We start from the raw sequence: 18,595 nt of genomic DNA on the forward strand, positions 1-18,595 counted from the left end.
TGCAGGCTGCATTTTATAATTGCATGCTTGATGTGCACAATTGGGCAGCACTGCCTTGCTTGCCTTAATCCATCTCTCTCACGCTCTCTCTCACTTCCTCACCCTCCCTCACAGCAGCAGTAGCTGCTGCAACTTTGGCAGATCATTGTGGAGAGCACGGAGAATGAGAAGAGCTCAGCTCTCAGCTCAGCGTTTTTCCCGAAGGATTCATTTCACCTGCTTCTCCAGCTTTCCTGATAGACGTTTTTGCACTTTTAAATTCAATAAATATGGAGTGATTTCACCTTTTTGAACCCCTCTAACTAGTTTCAGGCATGGACTTACTTTCTTCTCCTTCCCCAGCCTTCCCCCCCCCCCCCTCCTTTTTGACAAGTCAGAAAATTGTGAAGTAAGCAGCAGAGTAACTGAGAGCTCGGAGGGAGAAGACGCTGCCATTCTTTTAGTGCAGTGGGCTGAGGCAAAAAGGGCATTGTAATGGTAAATCGCATGCAGAAAGGAAGAAAAGACTGATAATCAATCACAAATGAAGCATTCCTTTGGATTTTGGCAATTTGCTGCCCAGGGGCTTTTAAATCCATACACTTTTTTGGGGGTCTTTTTTTTTTTTTTTTTTCCTCCCCCTCATCCTTAAAAGTACAACTTTGATATCCAGAAGAGAGGAAGAGAAATCTTTACAAAACCATCATGCCCAGGATACCTGGGAACAGGGAAAGCACAGTGCTGAAACACCAGTAAACCATCACAATTCTGGGGGAGAACCAGCGTGCTGAAATGTTGATGGGAAATGTTTTTAACCCATCACCTTGGACTCAGCTCTGAAGAAAAAAAACAAACAACCCAATCTGTTTGAGACTCTTTTTGTTTCACGTGTTGAGGGATGACTTGTGGTGGGCTTCTAGGGAGTCGAATTTCCAGCTGCTTTGCTCTGTGATTGCCTGAGTGGGTTTTGTATTTAACTGAGTATGTGATAGGACAGCTGAGGATGTTAGACAATATTAACACCAGCATATCATCTCCAGAGGCCAGCATTACCCACCAAGGAAGATACATCTACCTGGAGGCACTGCTTCAAGGAGGCGCTCCATGGGGATTCACCCTGAAAGGAGGGCTGGAGCACGGGGAGCCGTTAATCATCTCAAAGGTATTTTTCTTACTTTAAATGGAATACAAGTTGGGAGTGGTTTTGGATTTAAAGGGTGAGACATGTAAAATAATACTGAAATGTTGGATTTGACGTTGTGTCTGGCTTGTGTTTGCAAACTCTTGAGCACCTATTCAAGTCAGGAGGTTTGTTTAGAAGTTACATATCTGAGAAATGTGAGAGCTCTCTGCATGGTGTAACTATCAAAGTGCAGGAAGTGTCCTGCCTTGAAGAAATTGGCTTTTTTATACTTCAGTGCTATGAATGGGAGTGGGTAGAGGACTCTGAGGAGGTGAGCTGGTATCACAAAGTCAGAGCATATCTGAGGTTTGGTAATCCATCAGCAGCACTTCTGCTGAGAGCAGACAGTAAGTGCTCAGTCACAGGGTGGGATGTTGGCTAATTACAAACCTGTGTGGAAACAGAATAATGAACGCCTGTACCTAGTTGGTATGTGTATACTGCAGCTTTCTCACCCTACATACTGTCTGTTTGCTGAATATCTATTAAGTATGGAACACCTTCAAGATTTTTGGCATTTTAATTATTCCCAGTTGAGTGTTGTCAACAGGCAGGTAGCAGCACAGCTCACAAGGGTATTTTGAAGGGGGAAGGGAGAAAGAGTTAATTTTTTTCTCATCAGAACGGAGCTATTAAAAGTACAGAGCTACATTAAGCTGCAGGTAGTGAAAACAACTGATTTTCAAAATGAAATTGAATCTCTGAATATCTAAAATATGTTTGACCTGGGCCCTAAAACTGTCTTGAATGTAGGATTTAAATAATTCTGCAATTTGAGCTCTGGTGGCTTTTAACTATATTTCTCTGCCTTGTTATGTCTGGTGCATTCTCCCTTACAGTCTGCATTTATATAGTGAGCTGCTAGGTGCATATGTGTAATTCTGTCTAATCTTACTCCCTAGGATGTAAGTGGGGAATTGAAAGGATCAGAACCACTGCTGGCTAAAAGAAAATGCTGATACTCAGTGTTATTCAAACCCTCCAGCTCACAGTGCAAACCCATTCACAGGAAGATTGTCACTCACTTGAATAGTTCACCTGAAAGAAATGATTTGTACTTAGTGCATCTGCATATTGAAAGTTAAAGAGAGGGAGTTTAGAATCATCTTTCTTGCAGGTTCTTCTTGGAGGTAGTCTGCTATAGCCACCTAAAGCAAAACTAGCCAGCCTGAAATGGTGTTAGGTTTTTTTACTTTTATAAACTGGGGACTCCCACTTCAGTCAGGTTGTTCACTTGGATTGGTAGTGTGCTGCATTTGTGAGGGGAAAAAGTTCCTTTTGGCTTTGACATTCTTTGGTGATGTAAAAAAGCACCACCCCACCCCCCCATCAACCTTTTTTTTTTTTTTCCCTTTTTAATTGGGGGCAGGGAGGCAGAGAGGAAGCAAGATAGCTCTGGCTGCTGAACATTAATTAATCTATGGGATTTGGTTTCCACAACAACCAGTCCCCTTAATGTCAAACATGCCTGGAGTGTGCATAGTGCCACTGGGAGCTGTATGACTTGTGCCTGCCTTCTGTGAAACAACGCTGAAAAAATGTGCTGGGTTTTTTTTGGGTGGGTGTTGGGTTTGTTTTTTTTCCCAAACTTTGTGCTGTCAGTGTTGGCATTCTGTTGTTTTGCTTGTGCAAAGCTGGAGAATGGCTTGCCTGTGCAAGCTGTGCTTTCTGGAATTCATGCAGCACCTATAGCTGTTCCCTGGTTTCCAGTTTCAGATGAGAAATTCCTCTGGTGTTTGAATTCACTGTGTGCTCCACAACTAATTGTCTATTATTTAGCTAATTACTTCACAGTATAATCAGAAGACTTAATGAGCAACTGTGGAGAAATGAAGAATTGAATCATGTTATGAGCTGAATTCATAGAATCCTAGAACAGTTTGGGCAGAGTGTGGTGGGTTGAAACCCTAAAACTACCACAGCAGAAACACCTTCTACTAGCCCAGGTTGTTCAAGGCCTCATCCAATCTGGCCTTGAACACCTCCATGGAGAAGGCATCCACAACCTCCCTGGGCAGCCTGTTCCAGTGTTTCCCCAACCTTACTGTACAGAATTCTGTACTCAAACAATAATACTTCTAGAACCATAGAAAGTTTGGATTGGAAGAGACCATTGAAGACTGCACTACATCCAGTAAGAGTTCTGACTAATGTCACCTATAAATAGCAGGAAATCTGGATGTCAAGTTTTAATTTCTGGTTATTCATAATTAAGGTAGGAGTTTTATCACAGAACCACAGAATGCCAGGTTGGAAGGGACTCCAAGGATTATCTGTTTCAACCTTTCTAGGTGACAGTGCCTGGTTTATGTCTGTTTCACCTCCTGTTCTGTTTTGACTGCCTGCCTTGACAGAGTGGTGTTAAATGGCTTTAGTGTAAACAACAATGTTGGTTTCCACAAATATTTAAGCTGGTGCCCATGAAAGCTTGCAACATGACTTAAAACAATCCAAGTAACATTGACGTGTTGTTACAGAATAGAGGACAGAGAGAGAATCTGTTTGAATGCCATAGTTCTTTCTAACCATCAGGAGCTGGTGCTCATTTGGGACCCAAATTTTGGATTCAGCTTCAGAACAAAGACTGAAGTTAAAAACCATGATGATTTATGAGAGGCCCAAATGCATGAAAACTGATTCTTGCAGCCCTGTGCAGTTCTTTCAAAAAGGCAGATTTGAAATACACCAAAAAGTTTCCCCAAAGCAATAGGAGCAACAGTTGGAAGTGTTAAGTTGCAAAACCTAGAGCTGGAAGAAGGTGCTGGTTTAGAGGTCTGATTATGAGGGGTTTATCCTTCAAAATAAGTAGTTATCTACCTCCTTGCAGCCAAAGCCCCCTTGCTGTATTGTTGTGCTTCTGGGCAAGGAGGCAGCCTGAGCTGTGAGTGTGTGGCTGAGTACACAGACAGGCAAACTTGACATTAAACACACTAGGAAGTGCTTTGCTGATTCAGCCACAAAGCTCAGCACATCAGGCAACCAAAGCTAAATCAACTTGTCAGGAATGTTGGTTGTGCAGCTAACATGAAATTAGGTAGTTAAAAGAGATTACCTTTCAATGCTGATGCTCTTTTTCCCTGTGGAAAGACAAATCTATGCTGAAGCAGTTTCATGGCAGTAATTTAAGAGTCCTCAACACAGGTCTCCTCATACTGTATTCTGCTGGAGCTGATGGCAGACCATAAACAAATTTATTACATCCAACCCATGTTTTTCCCTTCTCCACACAGGAATCTGCTTTGAAATTCCCTGTAGTCACAGAATCCGAGAATGGTTTGGTTTGGAAGGGACTTTAAAGATCCTCTAGTTCCAACCCCCCTGCCTTGGGCAGGGACACCTCCCACTTTTTCACTGTTTCTCTTCTGATATACTTGGAGGGGGCTGTTGAAGTTTCCATTTCAAAGCATGTTACACACTAGTTATTCATTTAGGGTCATAGATATGGATCCAAGACAGGTGCGTAATGCAGCAGGCCCTTAAAAATGTGTTTTACCGTCTGTAAGGACAGAAGGAGGATGAGACAGAAGAACTACATGAGTGCTGATTTCTCACAGGACATGGAGGGGTGGCACATTTGTAATTCCTTCACTTGTATCCACTGGGAAAGCACTAAGTGAACAGTAAGTGGGGAAATAATTTGTCTAGGACTAAACCATAATGTAATTTCTTGTGCTTGGCCTCAGTCCATAGGGAGCAAAAAGATGCTTCTGTGAGCAAAAAGAGGTACAGACCTGCATGGGCTGCATCCTGTCTGGCCTGTAGTTAAAAAGCCAAAGACCAAACCAGCCTGGTCAGCAGAAATTATTTCTTCCCAATTGTCCTCTCCCTTCCCTCCAGTACTTCTTCTAGGCTTGGCACTAGAGAAAGGTGTGTTCTGTCTGCTGGTGAGCTGTGGGGTTCACTGCAAAATCACCTGCCTGCACATCTGACTCTTCTTGCTGGACTGTGGCAAAGCACCAGGGAGCTGCCTGACCGCAGAGAATGAGGGAATCTGGATGCTGCAGACCTTTGCTCTCGGGGAAGGAGAAAGGAACTGATGCTGTGATTGTTTCAGAAAGCAGAGGAGCAGTTCCTGCCCACTCTTCCTTGTTTCTCAGGGCTCAGATTAGGGCCCTGTGAAAGGCTGCTGATGCCAGCACAAGTGACAGGATCATCTACCTTTTCTTAAAGCTAGGAGCTGTGTGATGAAAAGGCTTCTATTGTCAGCCCCCTCCATTAGGCTGCCCATCGTCCTCAGGCACAAAAAGACTTCTGTTCACTTTCCCAGCACTGAATTAGCAATCGCAGACAAACCGACTGGCTGACGTGGGCAGTGCCTTGCTGGGCATTGCTGCTGCACCAGCAAAGTCAGGAGGAGCTTTTCAGGCTGACAGGGTCTGTCTCCAGCTGACCAGTTGTGCTTTAGGGTTGCCTCTTTAGTAGAGATCAGCCCAAGCTGTGAAGTTTAGGTCCAAACCCACAGAGATAGCTGCTGCAGAAGATCAGGTCTCCAGCACCGCACTGTGACTGCATGACTTACAGAGGACCATATGCAATGTAATGTCCTTTGAAGTCACAAAAAGGTGTAATAGGAGAAGTGTTTTCTTCTCAGGTTCTTGGAGAGAGAGGAATTCTGTGTGACTAAACACAACCTGTAATCCTTAGGGTCAATAAACGGAGCCTTCATAAATCCTTCCCTGGCTTTAGCTGACATGAAGGAGATTAGACAGAAAAATGCCATGTATCCTTGTTCTCTTGGCTGTTACAGGTGTAACCAGAGTTAAGATTTACACTGATCCTGGAATGAGAAGCAGAGACCTCCCTCTTTAAAGCAGTGTTTGTTCAGAGTAGATGATTACTTGTGAAAGGCTCTACTACCTTGAACCTTTCCCATGCTTCCTGGGAGCCCAAGGAGTAGGAACTAAACCCATCATTGATTACAGAGCTGGAGCTGAGCTAATCTCATTTCAAATTTCATCAGTGTTCATCTTCAGGATCTTTTGATGAAGCTCAAGATTGCAGTGTGGATCTATTGTGCATGAACTACTCAGACTTTGGGAGGGATCTTTGAGGGTGACAATGAGATGAACTGTAATTTGCTTTCTAACAGATATTGATAATCAAAGAAAAAATATCCAGAGGCCTTTGAAAACAGGTTGATAAACTGCAAAATCTTTGTCACATTTGTTTCCAAAGCCTTGAGTGGATACCCATCTGGTGGCAGCAGAGAGCATCCAAGACCAGTGTCAGAAACCCCTGAAATTGTTTGGAATCCATCAATCCAGAGGACAAATGACTCCCCTATTTGAGAGGGGAGGCAATAGACTTTGCCTTTGAGCATGCACAACAGAAACTGATGTGTGTGCTGCCTTCATTCCTGGAGTCTTCAGGTTGCATTTCTGATCCTGCCTAGGAGAAGCTTCCTTTTCCTGCCTGATACAAACTTGTCCTTATGCTTGAAACAGGGAATATCCAACTAATAACAGAAACACACAGTTCAGCACCAGGACTAGTTTGTCTGCAGGAAGATTTGGCTTCCTCTAGCCTCATCAATCTCTTTGGATTTCTCTCTGTGAAGTTATCAGTGTGGTCTGTATTATGAGTGCCTGCCAGTGTGGGTGCTGAGCAGGACCAAGCCTGCTGAGTACCCCTGCGACATGGGAATCAGCCCCTTGGGTAGCCCAAACTCACTCACCAGTCATGGTTTGGAGGTCCCCTGAAGATGTGCCTTGGCTGGAGCAGGATATTGGTCCTTGCTGTGTGGCAGATGAATATAATTCTGGAAGTGAAGATTTTAAGTGCACTAAGCATATTTCCCCTTTTCCTTATGATCCCATCTTAGACTCCCACATCTGTGTTTGTGTCTCCTCCAAAGGGTTCCTGCCTTCTTTGTAGGTCCACTTAAACCCCTCAGCTTTGGCTCTCTTACTAGGTCCTTGTTTCTGAGGGCAATCTGGACTGTATACTTCACAGAGTGCCAGGCTGGAAGGACCCCCAGGGATCATCTGGTCCAACCTTTCCAGGTGATAGTGTGGTTGAAATGAACTTACCCAGCACCCTGTCAAGCTGAGTCTTAAAACTCATGATGATTCCAATCTCTGAGTGTCCTCATGGGGAAAAATTTTCTTCTGGAGTCCAATAGGAATCTTCCCAGCAGTAACCTGTCCCTATGACTCCTTGTCTTTTCCATGGGACTCCTTGTGAAAAATGACTTCAGATGGCCTAGCTCTTTAAAGAGACTCGGGTCAGAGGGCATTAAATGCCAGGAAGCATCTTTCCCCTGTGGAAAGACAGTCTAGATCTGTGATCACTCTTAGCAACCTGAAGGGAAAAAAGTCTTATTAACTGTAGGTTTGTTTGAAGCAGGACAGGACTCCTGTAGGTTCATTTGCATGGCTCAGTTGGAAATCTTCCCAATTCCAGCCAGACACTGCCTGTTTCTATTTCCACAGCTCTTGGTACTTTACCATCAACATACAAACCCCCAAACAAATAAATGATTCCATGTTTCTGGGTCAATAGAAATTAGGAAAAGGACAAAGAGGAACAGACAAGACCAGCTTATCCAGGACACAGCATGTTAACATCCTAACTGCTATTCAAACATAATAGTAATTTTTCACACTTGCATTAAAAAAATCCAAACCCCCCATTCCCCTCCCAAAAAAAAAAAAAAAAATCAACCCCCAGTGAAGAATGATTCCTGCTGATAAGAAAATGACTGTGCTTAAATTCATTACCAGAATAGGCTGTGGAATACATTTCAAAGCATGGGGTGAGAAATAAGCTCCCAAATCCCATTAAGAAATAACAGGATTTATGTGCATTCCTCCCATATATTAACTTTCCCCTCTGGAAACGTCTTGTGCTGAGTTGGTGCCATTTTGGAGGCAGGTGCAGTGTTTTGCAGTTCCCACAGACCTTTCCACATAATCTGCCAGCCTGAAAGCCATTCCCTATTCTCCCTCAAGAATGGGGATTTTCCAATGCACGGATGAATGACGAGTTTGGCTGACAAATGTCCCAGCTCCGTGTTCTCCTGGGATTCAGTCACACATTCTCCAGTGATGCTGTAAGCAGTTCTGGCCTGGCCATATCAGCAGTTCAAATGGTTTAAACAGCAGCCAGCAGAGATAGAAGAGATACTGGACTTCAATAGGCAGTATGAGCAGTGGGGTGATATTCTGCACAGGACATGCAGGGGTATAATTTGTCATCACAAAGGTGATGTGGAGTCATGATTCATCTGGTGGTTATGTGACATGGTTAGCACCTTAAAATCCACCAGTAAATAATGCAGAAGCTCCAAACAACATTGTTGTTATCAGAGGTAGCAAATTCTCTGGTGTGTTTCCAGACTGGGTTCTTCACTTCAGCTGTTGCCTGGATGTGTTCCTGTGTGACCTGCCCTAGGTGATCCTTCTCTGTCAGGGCGGTTGGACACGATGCTCTCTAGAGGTTCCTCACAGCCCCTAATATTCTGTGATTCTAACATTAGGCCCTTCTGTTTTTATATAGTGACAAATGACCAATCTTGCCAGTGGACTGAGAGACATCCACATTTCTCAGATGCAGTCTCATAGAAACTAGGAAATGAGCTGACGGAATCCAGACCAAAGATCTGGCTCTTTTCCAGGAGCAAATCCATGGCAAGATGCATTTCCAGCTTCAAGAAAGAGGCTTGAGATAGAGGAAGAAATGTAAAACATTTTGGCACAGAGGGATGGGGTCTTGGGGGAATCTTCATTTTATCAATGATCCCACTCTCCTCCCTCTTGCCCTGCTCCATTTCATGTTTGCTTAAAAGCAGTTGCCAGTGTTTGTTGAACAGTGTCAGCAAAGAAGGGATGCAGCAGCTGACCTGACTATAAGACCACAGCAAAAGGTTAGCAGAATTAGTCTTGTAGTGCAGACTTGTATTAATAGTTGTATTGTGGTGATGTTGGCACCAACTCTGCAATTAAAGAACTTGTTGGCACTCTTCCCTAGGTTAAATTACTACCACTGTTCCCCCTGCTTGCAAGTCAATGAATACAACACTTTTTGGGAGGCAAGTTCAAATATTTTTGTCCTTTTGGGATTCTGCACATTTCTGGTTTCAAGCTAAGAGGTTTCTGCTGGCTTTCCAAGCAGACTCCTGTCTCTGCAAACCAGTGCTGGAATAACCAAGCAGGGAAAGAGGTGGGTGAGGGAGGGAGGCACAACAAAAGGCTGATGTAGAAACAAACGCCCTTAGGAGGGGTCCTCACTTTCTCTCATGGAGGTTTCTGCATAGCACTAGGCTGTTGCAGAGGATTAGCTTTCCATCAGAGTTTCGTCAGGGGCAACTTACGCTTTTTATCAGCACAGAAAGACAGCCACAGACATGGCTGGGGGGTGTGTGTGTATCTCTGCCTATCCTTGTCCAGGAGTGCAAAGCAGCCACTTTTGCCAGCCTAAGATGCTCTTTAGTCACTGCAAATTGCCCCCCCAACACACCTCTGTGCTGTTCTGCAGGGGTCACTCACAGCAACACACCTGCCCTTGGAAAATTCTGCATTTTCCTTTTAGCAACAGTTCCTTCTGCCCTGAGAAAATGAGTCCTTGTGCTGCTACCCAAATCTGCCTTTAGTTTAGAACTGGATGTTGGCCTACCAGACAGCACCTATGTCTTCACCTGTTCACAACAGCAGATCTAAAAACTGCTATTCTCTGGCATATCTTAACATTGCTTTGCTACAGGGTTTTCAGTAAAGCTAAGGACTCAGCTGCAGTCTGACTTCTCTTCATGACCTACATGATGACTAAGACACAGTCCAGGCCTTTAGGGTAGCAAACTGTGAAGCTCAGACACAACAACTCGAAGTGCTTCAGTCCCTGTTTCCCTGTGGCCAGTGCTGAAAAGCAGCAAAGGCTGCAAGGTGTCTGTGCTGGTTCATGGATTCATAGAATAGTTTAGGTTGGAAGGGACCTTCAAGATCATCCAGTTCCAACTGCCAACTGGGCAGGGACATTTTCCACTAGCCCAGATTGCTCAAGGCCTCATCCAAGCTTGCCTTGTGCACCTCCAGGGAGGGGGCATCCACAACCTCCCTGGGCAACCTGTTCCAGTGTCTCCCACCCTCACTGTACAGAATTTCTTCCTAATCTCCAGTCTTAATCTCCCTTCCTCAGGTTTAAAGCCCTTCCCTCTCATTCTATGACTACAAGTTATTTAATGAATCATCAGATGTCAATAACTAACTGCATTTAGAGGTTTCCATGTCTATCAATGACATGATCTTTCTCTGCCTTGCATCAGTGTTTCGTGGAGATTGATTGAGTGAGCCACTGGCACATCAGTAGACGTTAGAGGTTAGGGGAAAAGAGTAAGCAGAAACAAAACTAAGCATGCTTGAGTAACTCTGTGTCTCTGCTGTTCCTTCTGTATGTCATCAGCTGCTAAAACAAAAGGTTCCTCTGCTGGCTGGTGCTGAAGAGAACCAGGGTGAGCATCTATTGTTCTATATGTTTTATTATTCTATATGTTTAATTGTTCTTGGGCTGTGATCTTGTCAGTGCTCGTTAGCTTAACAGGTCGGACTGTGCCAGTCCCTGCATGGGAGACTTTGAAACCCGATGAGAAATGACACAAGGCGGTTCAGTCCATACCTCTGCTCCCTCTGAGTCCCTGCTGAATCACTGAGCCATCAGAGCTTGAAGGCTGGAGAGGGTGTGATAGTGCTGCTCTGTGAGGCATTCTGGCTTTGCTGGTGGGATCTTACCAAAGGTCAGTCAGTGGTGTACTTTACTAGATAAAAGAATGTGATCCCATCAGCCAAATTCTGTTTGGGATAAATTGCATAGCAACACCAGCACCATCATCTTCATCTCTTGTTCTAGAGCAGCTAAGGGTTGTGGGTAGCTGTTGTGAGATGCTTTGGTAGCAGAAGGCAGTGCCTGCAGTGGAGTGGTTGTAGTTTTATGTGCGTGTCAGTGGAGGGTGCTTGCAGTTTGTAATCCCATAAAGTCACAGCATTCTGAATACCCTTAATTTCAGAAAGTGAAGTTACTTAGAAGAGACTTAGCTGAAAAGTAAAATCACAGAATTTTATTCTGTTCTGATTCAAATCAGGACAACCAGAATGAAAAAAAAAAAAAGAAATTTTTGAGCGGAGTGGAAATATAGGCTGGAATGCATAACTGGGTTTGAAAGAGTCCCCTGCAGTTCTCCTCTCTTAACTCAGTCTTTCATAGACTCTGAATGAGAATTAGCCATTAGCACAGAAAACAGAGATGTGGGAGTTAGGGGACAAGGAATAAATGCAACAATCGTGTACTTGTAAAATATGTTTATGACATTTTGATGATGCTAGGCAAAAGGTCTGAGCTGTGCATCCAGTTGTCTCAGTTTGAAGCCCACTTTATTATCTCTAGAATGTTGTAGTCTGTCCGTGTATGACCAGTTCTACTCAGTCAAATGTCTTTGGTTAGCTGCTGAGTCTTCAGCACTCAGGAGTGAATCTGTTTTCTTTAGGGCAGCTTGGAAAGGGTGGAAATACCCTGGCACTGCCAATAAAAGCATTATCTTCCATCATGCCCATGGTCATGGCATTCCCAAGTGACTTAAAGGGCAGAAAGGACTCCAATGGCAATTGAATCAGAGTTGCCAGTCTTGCCAGGCTCCCTACAACTGTGGGATATCACTGGCCATCCTCAGGATCTTCATCCTCAAGTTTATTGTGCTGGGGTAGGGGCTTAAAGTATTTCCTGACAAAGTAGTTCAAGGTTTGGATGAATACATGTTCTAAATGTTGGCAGTGTCAGCTAGATAAGGAAGCCTGAGTTAGACATCTCTCTGCACCTGAGAGACTGTGGCTTCCCAAACTCTGCATATCCCTGCAAACTCCCTAGCCAAAAATTCCCACAAGAACCCAAGGGGGGAAAAAAAAAAAGGCAAAAGAAGAAGATGGACAAAAGGAGAGTATGGCTGTCTCCTAGCTGCTCAACAGGCAACTCTGAGATCTTTCTGGCCAGTTCAACTGAAGCTGAATTTGTCATTGTTTGGCTTGTGTCCCCCAGCTGGTCGGGTCAGAGAGCTTCTCTGACCTGTGTGCACAAGTGATGGACAGGTCTGTAGAGGGCATTATCACAACATAATCACATGGAGTGAAAGGAAAACCATGTGTGCCTTTCTTAACTTAGTCCCCCTGTTCTCCAGATCTTTTGGATAATGCATGTTTTCTTACTTTGCTCTGAATCTGTCCATGCTTCTGTTATGGAATAAGATTTTCCCAGCAAAGTATGGCCTGGAGACTACTAAATGGAGCTCTTCCAAGGATCGACAGAGATCTGCAAGGATTCTGTTGTGCTGCTAAAGGAAGGATTAATCAGAGTCACAAATATTTCCTCCTGGGTTGTAGTGTGCTTTCTGGTTTCCTCCATCCCTCAGGCACTTGTGGAAATTCTAACTGACAAGAAGATGCTTTTACTTCTTTTTTTCTTTCTGGTTTATTGTTTCTGGAGGTTCTATAAGTTCTTACAATTCTTACTGCTCTTGCCAAACCCAACAGCAGACAGGAAGAAAAACACTAGAAACCCAAAGACCCTGGGCAGAAGGAGACCAGAGGAAGAATTCTGTTGGCCTGGGGACTTTGAAACTCCTTTTGTCTTTTTGTATGCCTGTGTCCATGTGTTGCTGGATTGAGGGGAGTGTAGGAGGAAATGTGCTGTTGGAGCAGGGGGTGTCAGGAGTTTGGTTAACTTGACCAGAAGTTATTGGCAAATGATAATATCCCCAGGATAAATATTTATTGATTTACATTTGGGCTGTGTGCTGCTTAGCAAAATGCTCTGCACTGGTAGACATTCTGCTCTCTGGTTGATGTACACAGCACCTGGAAATGGCTTGTTTGATGTCAAACAGGCAGTGACACTTTCTCTAACCCTTAGACATGTTTACATTTGAATTCCTGATGGCAGAGATCCAGCCACCAAAACGCTGTTTAGAGACTCAGGGCTTAACCAGGAGTGTGAATGTCTTATCAGAATCAGCATGTGTTTGGAAAGTGTTCCCACTGCTAACATGTCACCCACAGGATGTCATCACCTAAGTCACACAGGCATTAGGAAAGCTGCTGAGCAGTCTTTGCAGGAGCACTCAGCATCCAGGGAGGGTTCCCTGGTCCTAAGTTGAAGGACTGAATACTCTTTAAAAATCTGACTCAAGTTCCCTGTTGGCTACTGCTCTTATTCATTAATACTCAGAAGCTCTCACCCATGGTGTCTCTCCACCAAGAATGGATCCCATGGCCCTTTGCCCATGAATACCACAGTGGAGAGAAGCAAGGAGAAAGAGCACTGTGAAGTTACTCTCCTGTGATGACCATCATCCCCAGGGCTGGTAAGGGGATGTCCACAGGAGAAGGGAAATTCCTATTGCCTGAGCTAAAAAGCCTCAGCTCTAAGCATAAGGTTGTGAAAGTTCCTGTAGGTGTTCAAAAAACATGTGGACATGGCACTTTGGGACATGGTTTAGGTTGATGGTTGGACTCAGTGATCTCAGAGGGCTTTTCCAGCCAAAACAATTCTGTGATTCTGTAGGTGGGTAAGGCCAGGAAGGAGACATTGTGTGTTTGATGTTAGTACTTAGCCTTCCACCCCAGCTCCAGCTGCCAAAACGTTGTTGTTTCAACTATTCCAAATAACTTCTGAGATTTGGCTCTAAAGGTAGGGGTAGCACTAATCCAGGGAAAGAGGTCTTGGTAGTGTAAGTCCTTGTTAGGGGAGCAGCTTGTGAGAGTGAAGCAGCTTTGCTTAAAGCTGGCTTGTCTACACCAGTTGAGTTCTCCTGTGCCAGCACTACATTCGCCCACGGAAGCTCCACTTGAAGTGGCACCACAGGCATGTGTTAGAGGGATGCAGATATCCCTCAGCCAGGATGAGGGTTAGACAGCTGACACTTTGTCACCTTTTGGGAAGTTCTTTTCTCTGTAACTCCCAGCTCTTGAATTGTCACAGAATTTTAGAATGATGGAATTGTTTCAGTTGGAAAAGACTTCTGAGATAACGGAGTCCAACCTTCAACCTACCACCACCATGGCCACTAAACAATGTCCCCAAGTGCAATGGCCACAGGTTTCTTGAACACTTCCAGGGATGGTGAATCTACCACCTCCCTGGGCAGCCTGTTCCAATCTCTGACCGCTCTTGCAGCAAAGGAATTTTTCCTCATCTCCCTGGCACAATTTCAGGCCATTTCCTTTCCTTCTATCATTTTATACTAGGGAGAAGAGACCAACCCCTACCTCACTGAAACCTCCTTTCAGGGAATTGTAGAGAACAATGAGGTCTCTCTTCAGCCTCCTCTTCTCCAGCCTAAACACCCCCAATTCCCTCAGCTGCTCCTCCCCAGACCTGTTCTCCAGACCCTTCACCAGCTTGGTTGCCCTTAAGGGCACCCTCAAGGGCTGCCCAGCTCCTCGGGGCTTGCCTTGGCGGAGGCGTCCTGGCGCTGAACCGACTCGGCCAGCTCTGAAGGTCAGCTGAGGACAGCTGTTGTATGCAGGGTGCTGGCTTGCTCCACGCTGGCCTCGTGCATCCCCTGCCCACGTGAGACCTGGGAACAGCAGGCACGGCGTTTGGGAGGAGGGTAGGAGGGCAAGCAAGGCCTCCCCGGGCTCTGTGCGTGTGTGCTAATGAGGCCTGGCGGCGCCGCCAGCCAGCTCGCTCGACGTGGAGTTCGCACATGAGTGCACCAAGAATGCAGCAGCTATTCAACCATCCGGCCTTTCTATAAGCACACGTTTCTGGCCATGTCAAAGTTTTGTACCCATTCAGCTGCTAAAATCCATGGAATTTGACACTGGGGAAACAATCCTGTTTGAGAAGAGCCTCTACAAAAGGGAACTCGCTTTGCTTCCCAGCCCCACAGCCTGAGCACTTGAGTGGCTTTTCTAACACAAGATCATATTTAGTCCTTAAGCAAGATTAAAACTTTGGAAGAAGAAAGACTAGTCAGCAAGATTAGGATAGAAAACATTCTTAGAGAGTTATAGTAACCATAAAGAACCATCTGCTCTCCACAACTGCAACAGGAGATTGTTTTCCTCCACAGTTTTGGATGGTAGAGTTCTCCAAACACCCAAATGGCCCCCAGTCTGTTCTCAGCTCAGAAATCCCATTATTGTCTCTAAAATTACTTAACTGGGTGAATTAAAGCATGCTTAAGGGTGTGAATAAGATGAGCAAACAGGAAAGAATCATCTTCCTAGAGACCTTGGTGTCCAAATAGCCAGATAACACCAGAAGATGTCGATGTGCCCAAAGGGTGCTGACACTGAAATGAGAAGAATGCAACATCTCCTCCAGTAGGAAAAAAAAATGCTGGAATCTAAACCATTCTTGCTAGAATTGCTGGTGAGAGGGACTCAGTAAGCATCAGGGAAGGGCAAGGGGAAGGAATATGGCCTGGGAATGAAGACTCAATAGGGAATGATAAAGAGAAAACAAAAAGCAAAAGTGCTCAGACTCACATGGTGCTCAGGTGGGATGAGCAGGCTGTGTCAGGTTTGAGCTGGTGTAGGTCAGTATCATTTCACTCATACCAGGAGGCTCACCCTCAAGTGTATCACCTCTTCCTACTTTTGAAGACCATCTTACAGCTCACATTGCCTCTCAGTATTGTCCCTTCCTTAGTTTAAACACAAATGCTGCTCGGGTTGAGTAGCTCTCTGATTCTGGAGGCATCATCATTGCAGTAGCAGCAAGGTGTTGCCCTTAAAGAGAAAAAAAGGTCTTAGACTGACTTTTTTTTTTCCCTCCTCGTTGGCTTCCTCAATGAAGTATTGAAGTCCAGGAGATGAATGGCTGAAATCTCATTTCCCACACTGCCAGCCTGATATCAGTTTACCACAGTAACTGCTCTCTGGAAAAATAAACATGAGCTCAGAAAAAGGCAAACTGCAAAATACAAAGAGATGAAATATTAAGGAAATGGTGAAGCTGTCACTTGAGCTCCTACAGGAACACTTAACTTTCTCACCCCAAGGACTCAAGTGAGGTGAACAGAGTTACTGAAACTCATTAACCACGAGTCCATTGTTCATCGGAAGCTTTTTCTGTGGGGTGGTCGATACTCCAAATCCTGCATGGGAACTGGAGGCAGATTGGGAGCAAGTCATAAAAGTGAAAACAGATTACAGGCCTGATCCTTTCTCCACTCTGAGTTTGTGTGGTTTAAATCCTGGGAAGTGAGGAAAGCTCTATGGATCAAGAGGAGGGGGCGTGTGGCAGGATCGTGGAGCTGTTGTTTACAATCTCATACCATCTGTGGTCCCCACTTATGCCATTTTTTGTCTTGCTTTTGTTTTGGGGCTGGAAGAGACTCATCTTAGGAGCTAGTGCAGCTTTCCTGGCCAGTGTCAGGGCAAAATTGTTCAGGGCCTATGAGCAAAGGAATGGATGCTAAGGGCCCTTTCGTTTATAAATCAATTTAGTTCACATCTGAAACTCAGCCAGCTGAAAAATAATCAGCTTCTAGAGCACATAGAACAGACCATGGTCAGCCCATAGCTCGGCCATGACGTCTGTGGCTTACTACGTGTGCTTTAGGAGGGTGTGCCAGGTTTAGTGGCTGCAGACAATGCTGAGAACTTGGCCTTTATATGCAGAAGTTTATTGCATTAACTGACTGGGAGACATTTTTGGAGAACTCCAGTAAGACACTGCTAACCTTGTACTTCACACTTTAAATGTTAATGTAAATGTAAATTAGTTTGAGGAGGGCAGATTTAGACTGGAGATTAGAAAGAAATTATTTACAGTGAGGGTGTGGAGACACTGGCACAGGTTGCCCAGGGATGTCCCCTCCCTGAAGGTGTTCAAGGCCAGGTTGAATGAGGTCTTGAGCACCCTGGGCTAGTGGGAGGTGTCCCTACCCATGGTAGGGGGTTGGAACTGGGTGATCTTGAAGGTCCCTTCCAATCCAAACCATTCTGTGATTCTATGAAGTCTGGGACCTGTCCTGCCAGCAGAAGGAAGATTCAACAAAAAGAGGGTCAGCTGGCTCTGGTCCTAATTCAGTTTGAGGAACAGATGCTGGGATTTTCATGGGAAGCGTGCCTCTGTGCAGCTTTCCAAAGGGCCAGCATTGTACATTTTTAATTATTGTGTTGGCAAAAGTGAGAGTAAACAGCAGCAGTTCAGTCTTAGCCTTCACAAAAGTCTCTGCTGGGACAGCTGGGAAGTCAGACTCTGTTGTCCTGTTTCTTTGTGGTTTTGCTCTTCTCCTGCCAGGCCCTTTGAACGTGATCTGAAGTCTTTAAAGCTCATCCAGGCTTTTCACATGTTCAACACAGCCTGCTTTGATACAGACTATACAGTGCCTGTTTTTCACTTGCTAGGCTAAAGACACTCCCTGAGAGAGAAGCTATCTTTAAAAATGATCCTCTCCATGAGGTATCAGGTGGTCAGCTCCCTGGATATGTGGGTCCAGGATCACCTTGAGTACTGTGCCCAGTTTTGGGCACTGCAGTGTAAGAAAGACATTGAGGTGCTGGAGTGGGTCCAGAGAAGGGCAATGAAGCTGGTGAGGGGCTTGGAGAGAAGGGCTGGTGAGGAGAGGATGAGGGAACTGGGATTGCTTTATCTGGAGAAGAGGACGCTGAGAGGAGACCTTATTGCTCTCTACAACTCCCTGAAAGGAGAATGGAGTGAGGCTGGTGTTGGCCTCTTCTCCCAGGTAACTTATGACAGGACAAGAGGCAATGGCCTTGAGCTGCACCAGGGGAGGTTTAGGCTGGAGATGAGGAAAAATTCCTTTGCTGCAAGAGTGGTCATGCATTAGAACAGGCTGTCCAGGAAGGTGATGGAGTCCCCATCCCTGGAGGTGTTCAAGAAACACGTGGATGTGGCACCTGGGGGCATGGTTTAGGGGTCATGGTGGTGTTGGGTTGATGGCTGGACTCAGTGATCTCAGAGGGCTTTTCCAACTGAAACAATTCCATGATTCTACCACTTTTTCAATGAAAAATCCTTCTGTATAGGATAGATGAAATAGAAAAATCTCCCAGAATTTAGCAATCCTTGCCCCAGTCCTCAGGAGGACATTAGTTCAGCTAATTCCAAACAGCCTCAGCAGTGTCTGCCACAACATTTCTGCCTCAAAGCTTTGAGGGGACTTTTTGTTCTTTCCTCTTAGAACTTTTACGCAATCTTAAAGTTTTCTGCAGCTCCTTTGACTCAGAGCTGTTTGTTGTGGATTTGTTTGCCAGAAGGGGCATTTTCATCGTTCGCAGGACCTATTTATAGATTCCACAAAGATTCCTGAGGGCAGAATGATATCCCAGAGAACAGCACGGGATGCTGTGGGTACAGCAGCTGATCTCAGGGATGCTGCGAAGTGACTTGGAGCTGAAACAATTGAGTTTGTTCACTGAAGTGGCAGGGAGACTGCAGGGAAATGGAATGTAGCTACCTTCCCTGGAATTTGGCCAG

General features: G+C 45.0%; 1 protein-coding gene across 1 annotated transcript in view; it reads left to right on the forward strand.

The window, feature by feature from the left end:
• The first annotated feature begins 982 nt into the window (after window positions 1-982).
• Window positions 983-18,595, forward strand: part of SHROOM3 (shroom family member 3) — a 128,331-nt gene continuing 110,718 nt past the window's right edge. The window contains exon 1 of the mRNA XM_054392329.1: window positions 983-1,141. Coding sequence (XP_054248304.1) covers window positions 983-1,141 — 159 coding nt within the window. The remainder of the gene's footprint in view (window positions 1,142-18,595) is intronic.

The sequence above is a fragment of the Indicator indicator genome, chromosome 25 (genome assembly GCF_027791375.1).
Source record: "Indicator indicator isolate 239-I01 chromosome 25, UM_Iind_1.1, whole genome shotgun sequence".
In the NCBI taxonomy this organism is placed as follows: domain Eukaryota; kingdom Metazoa; phylum Chordata; class Aves; order Piciformes; family Indicatoridae; genus Indicator; species Indicator indicator.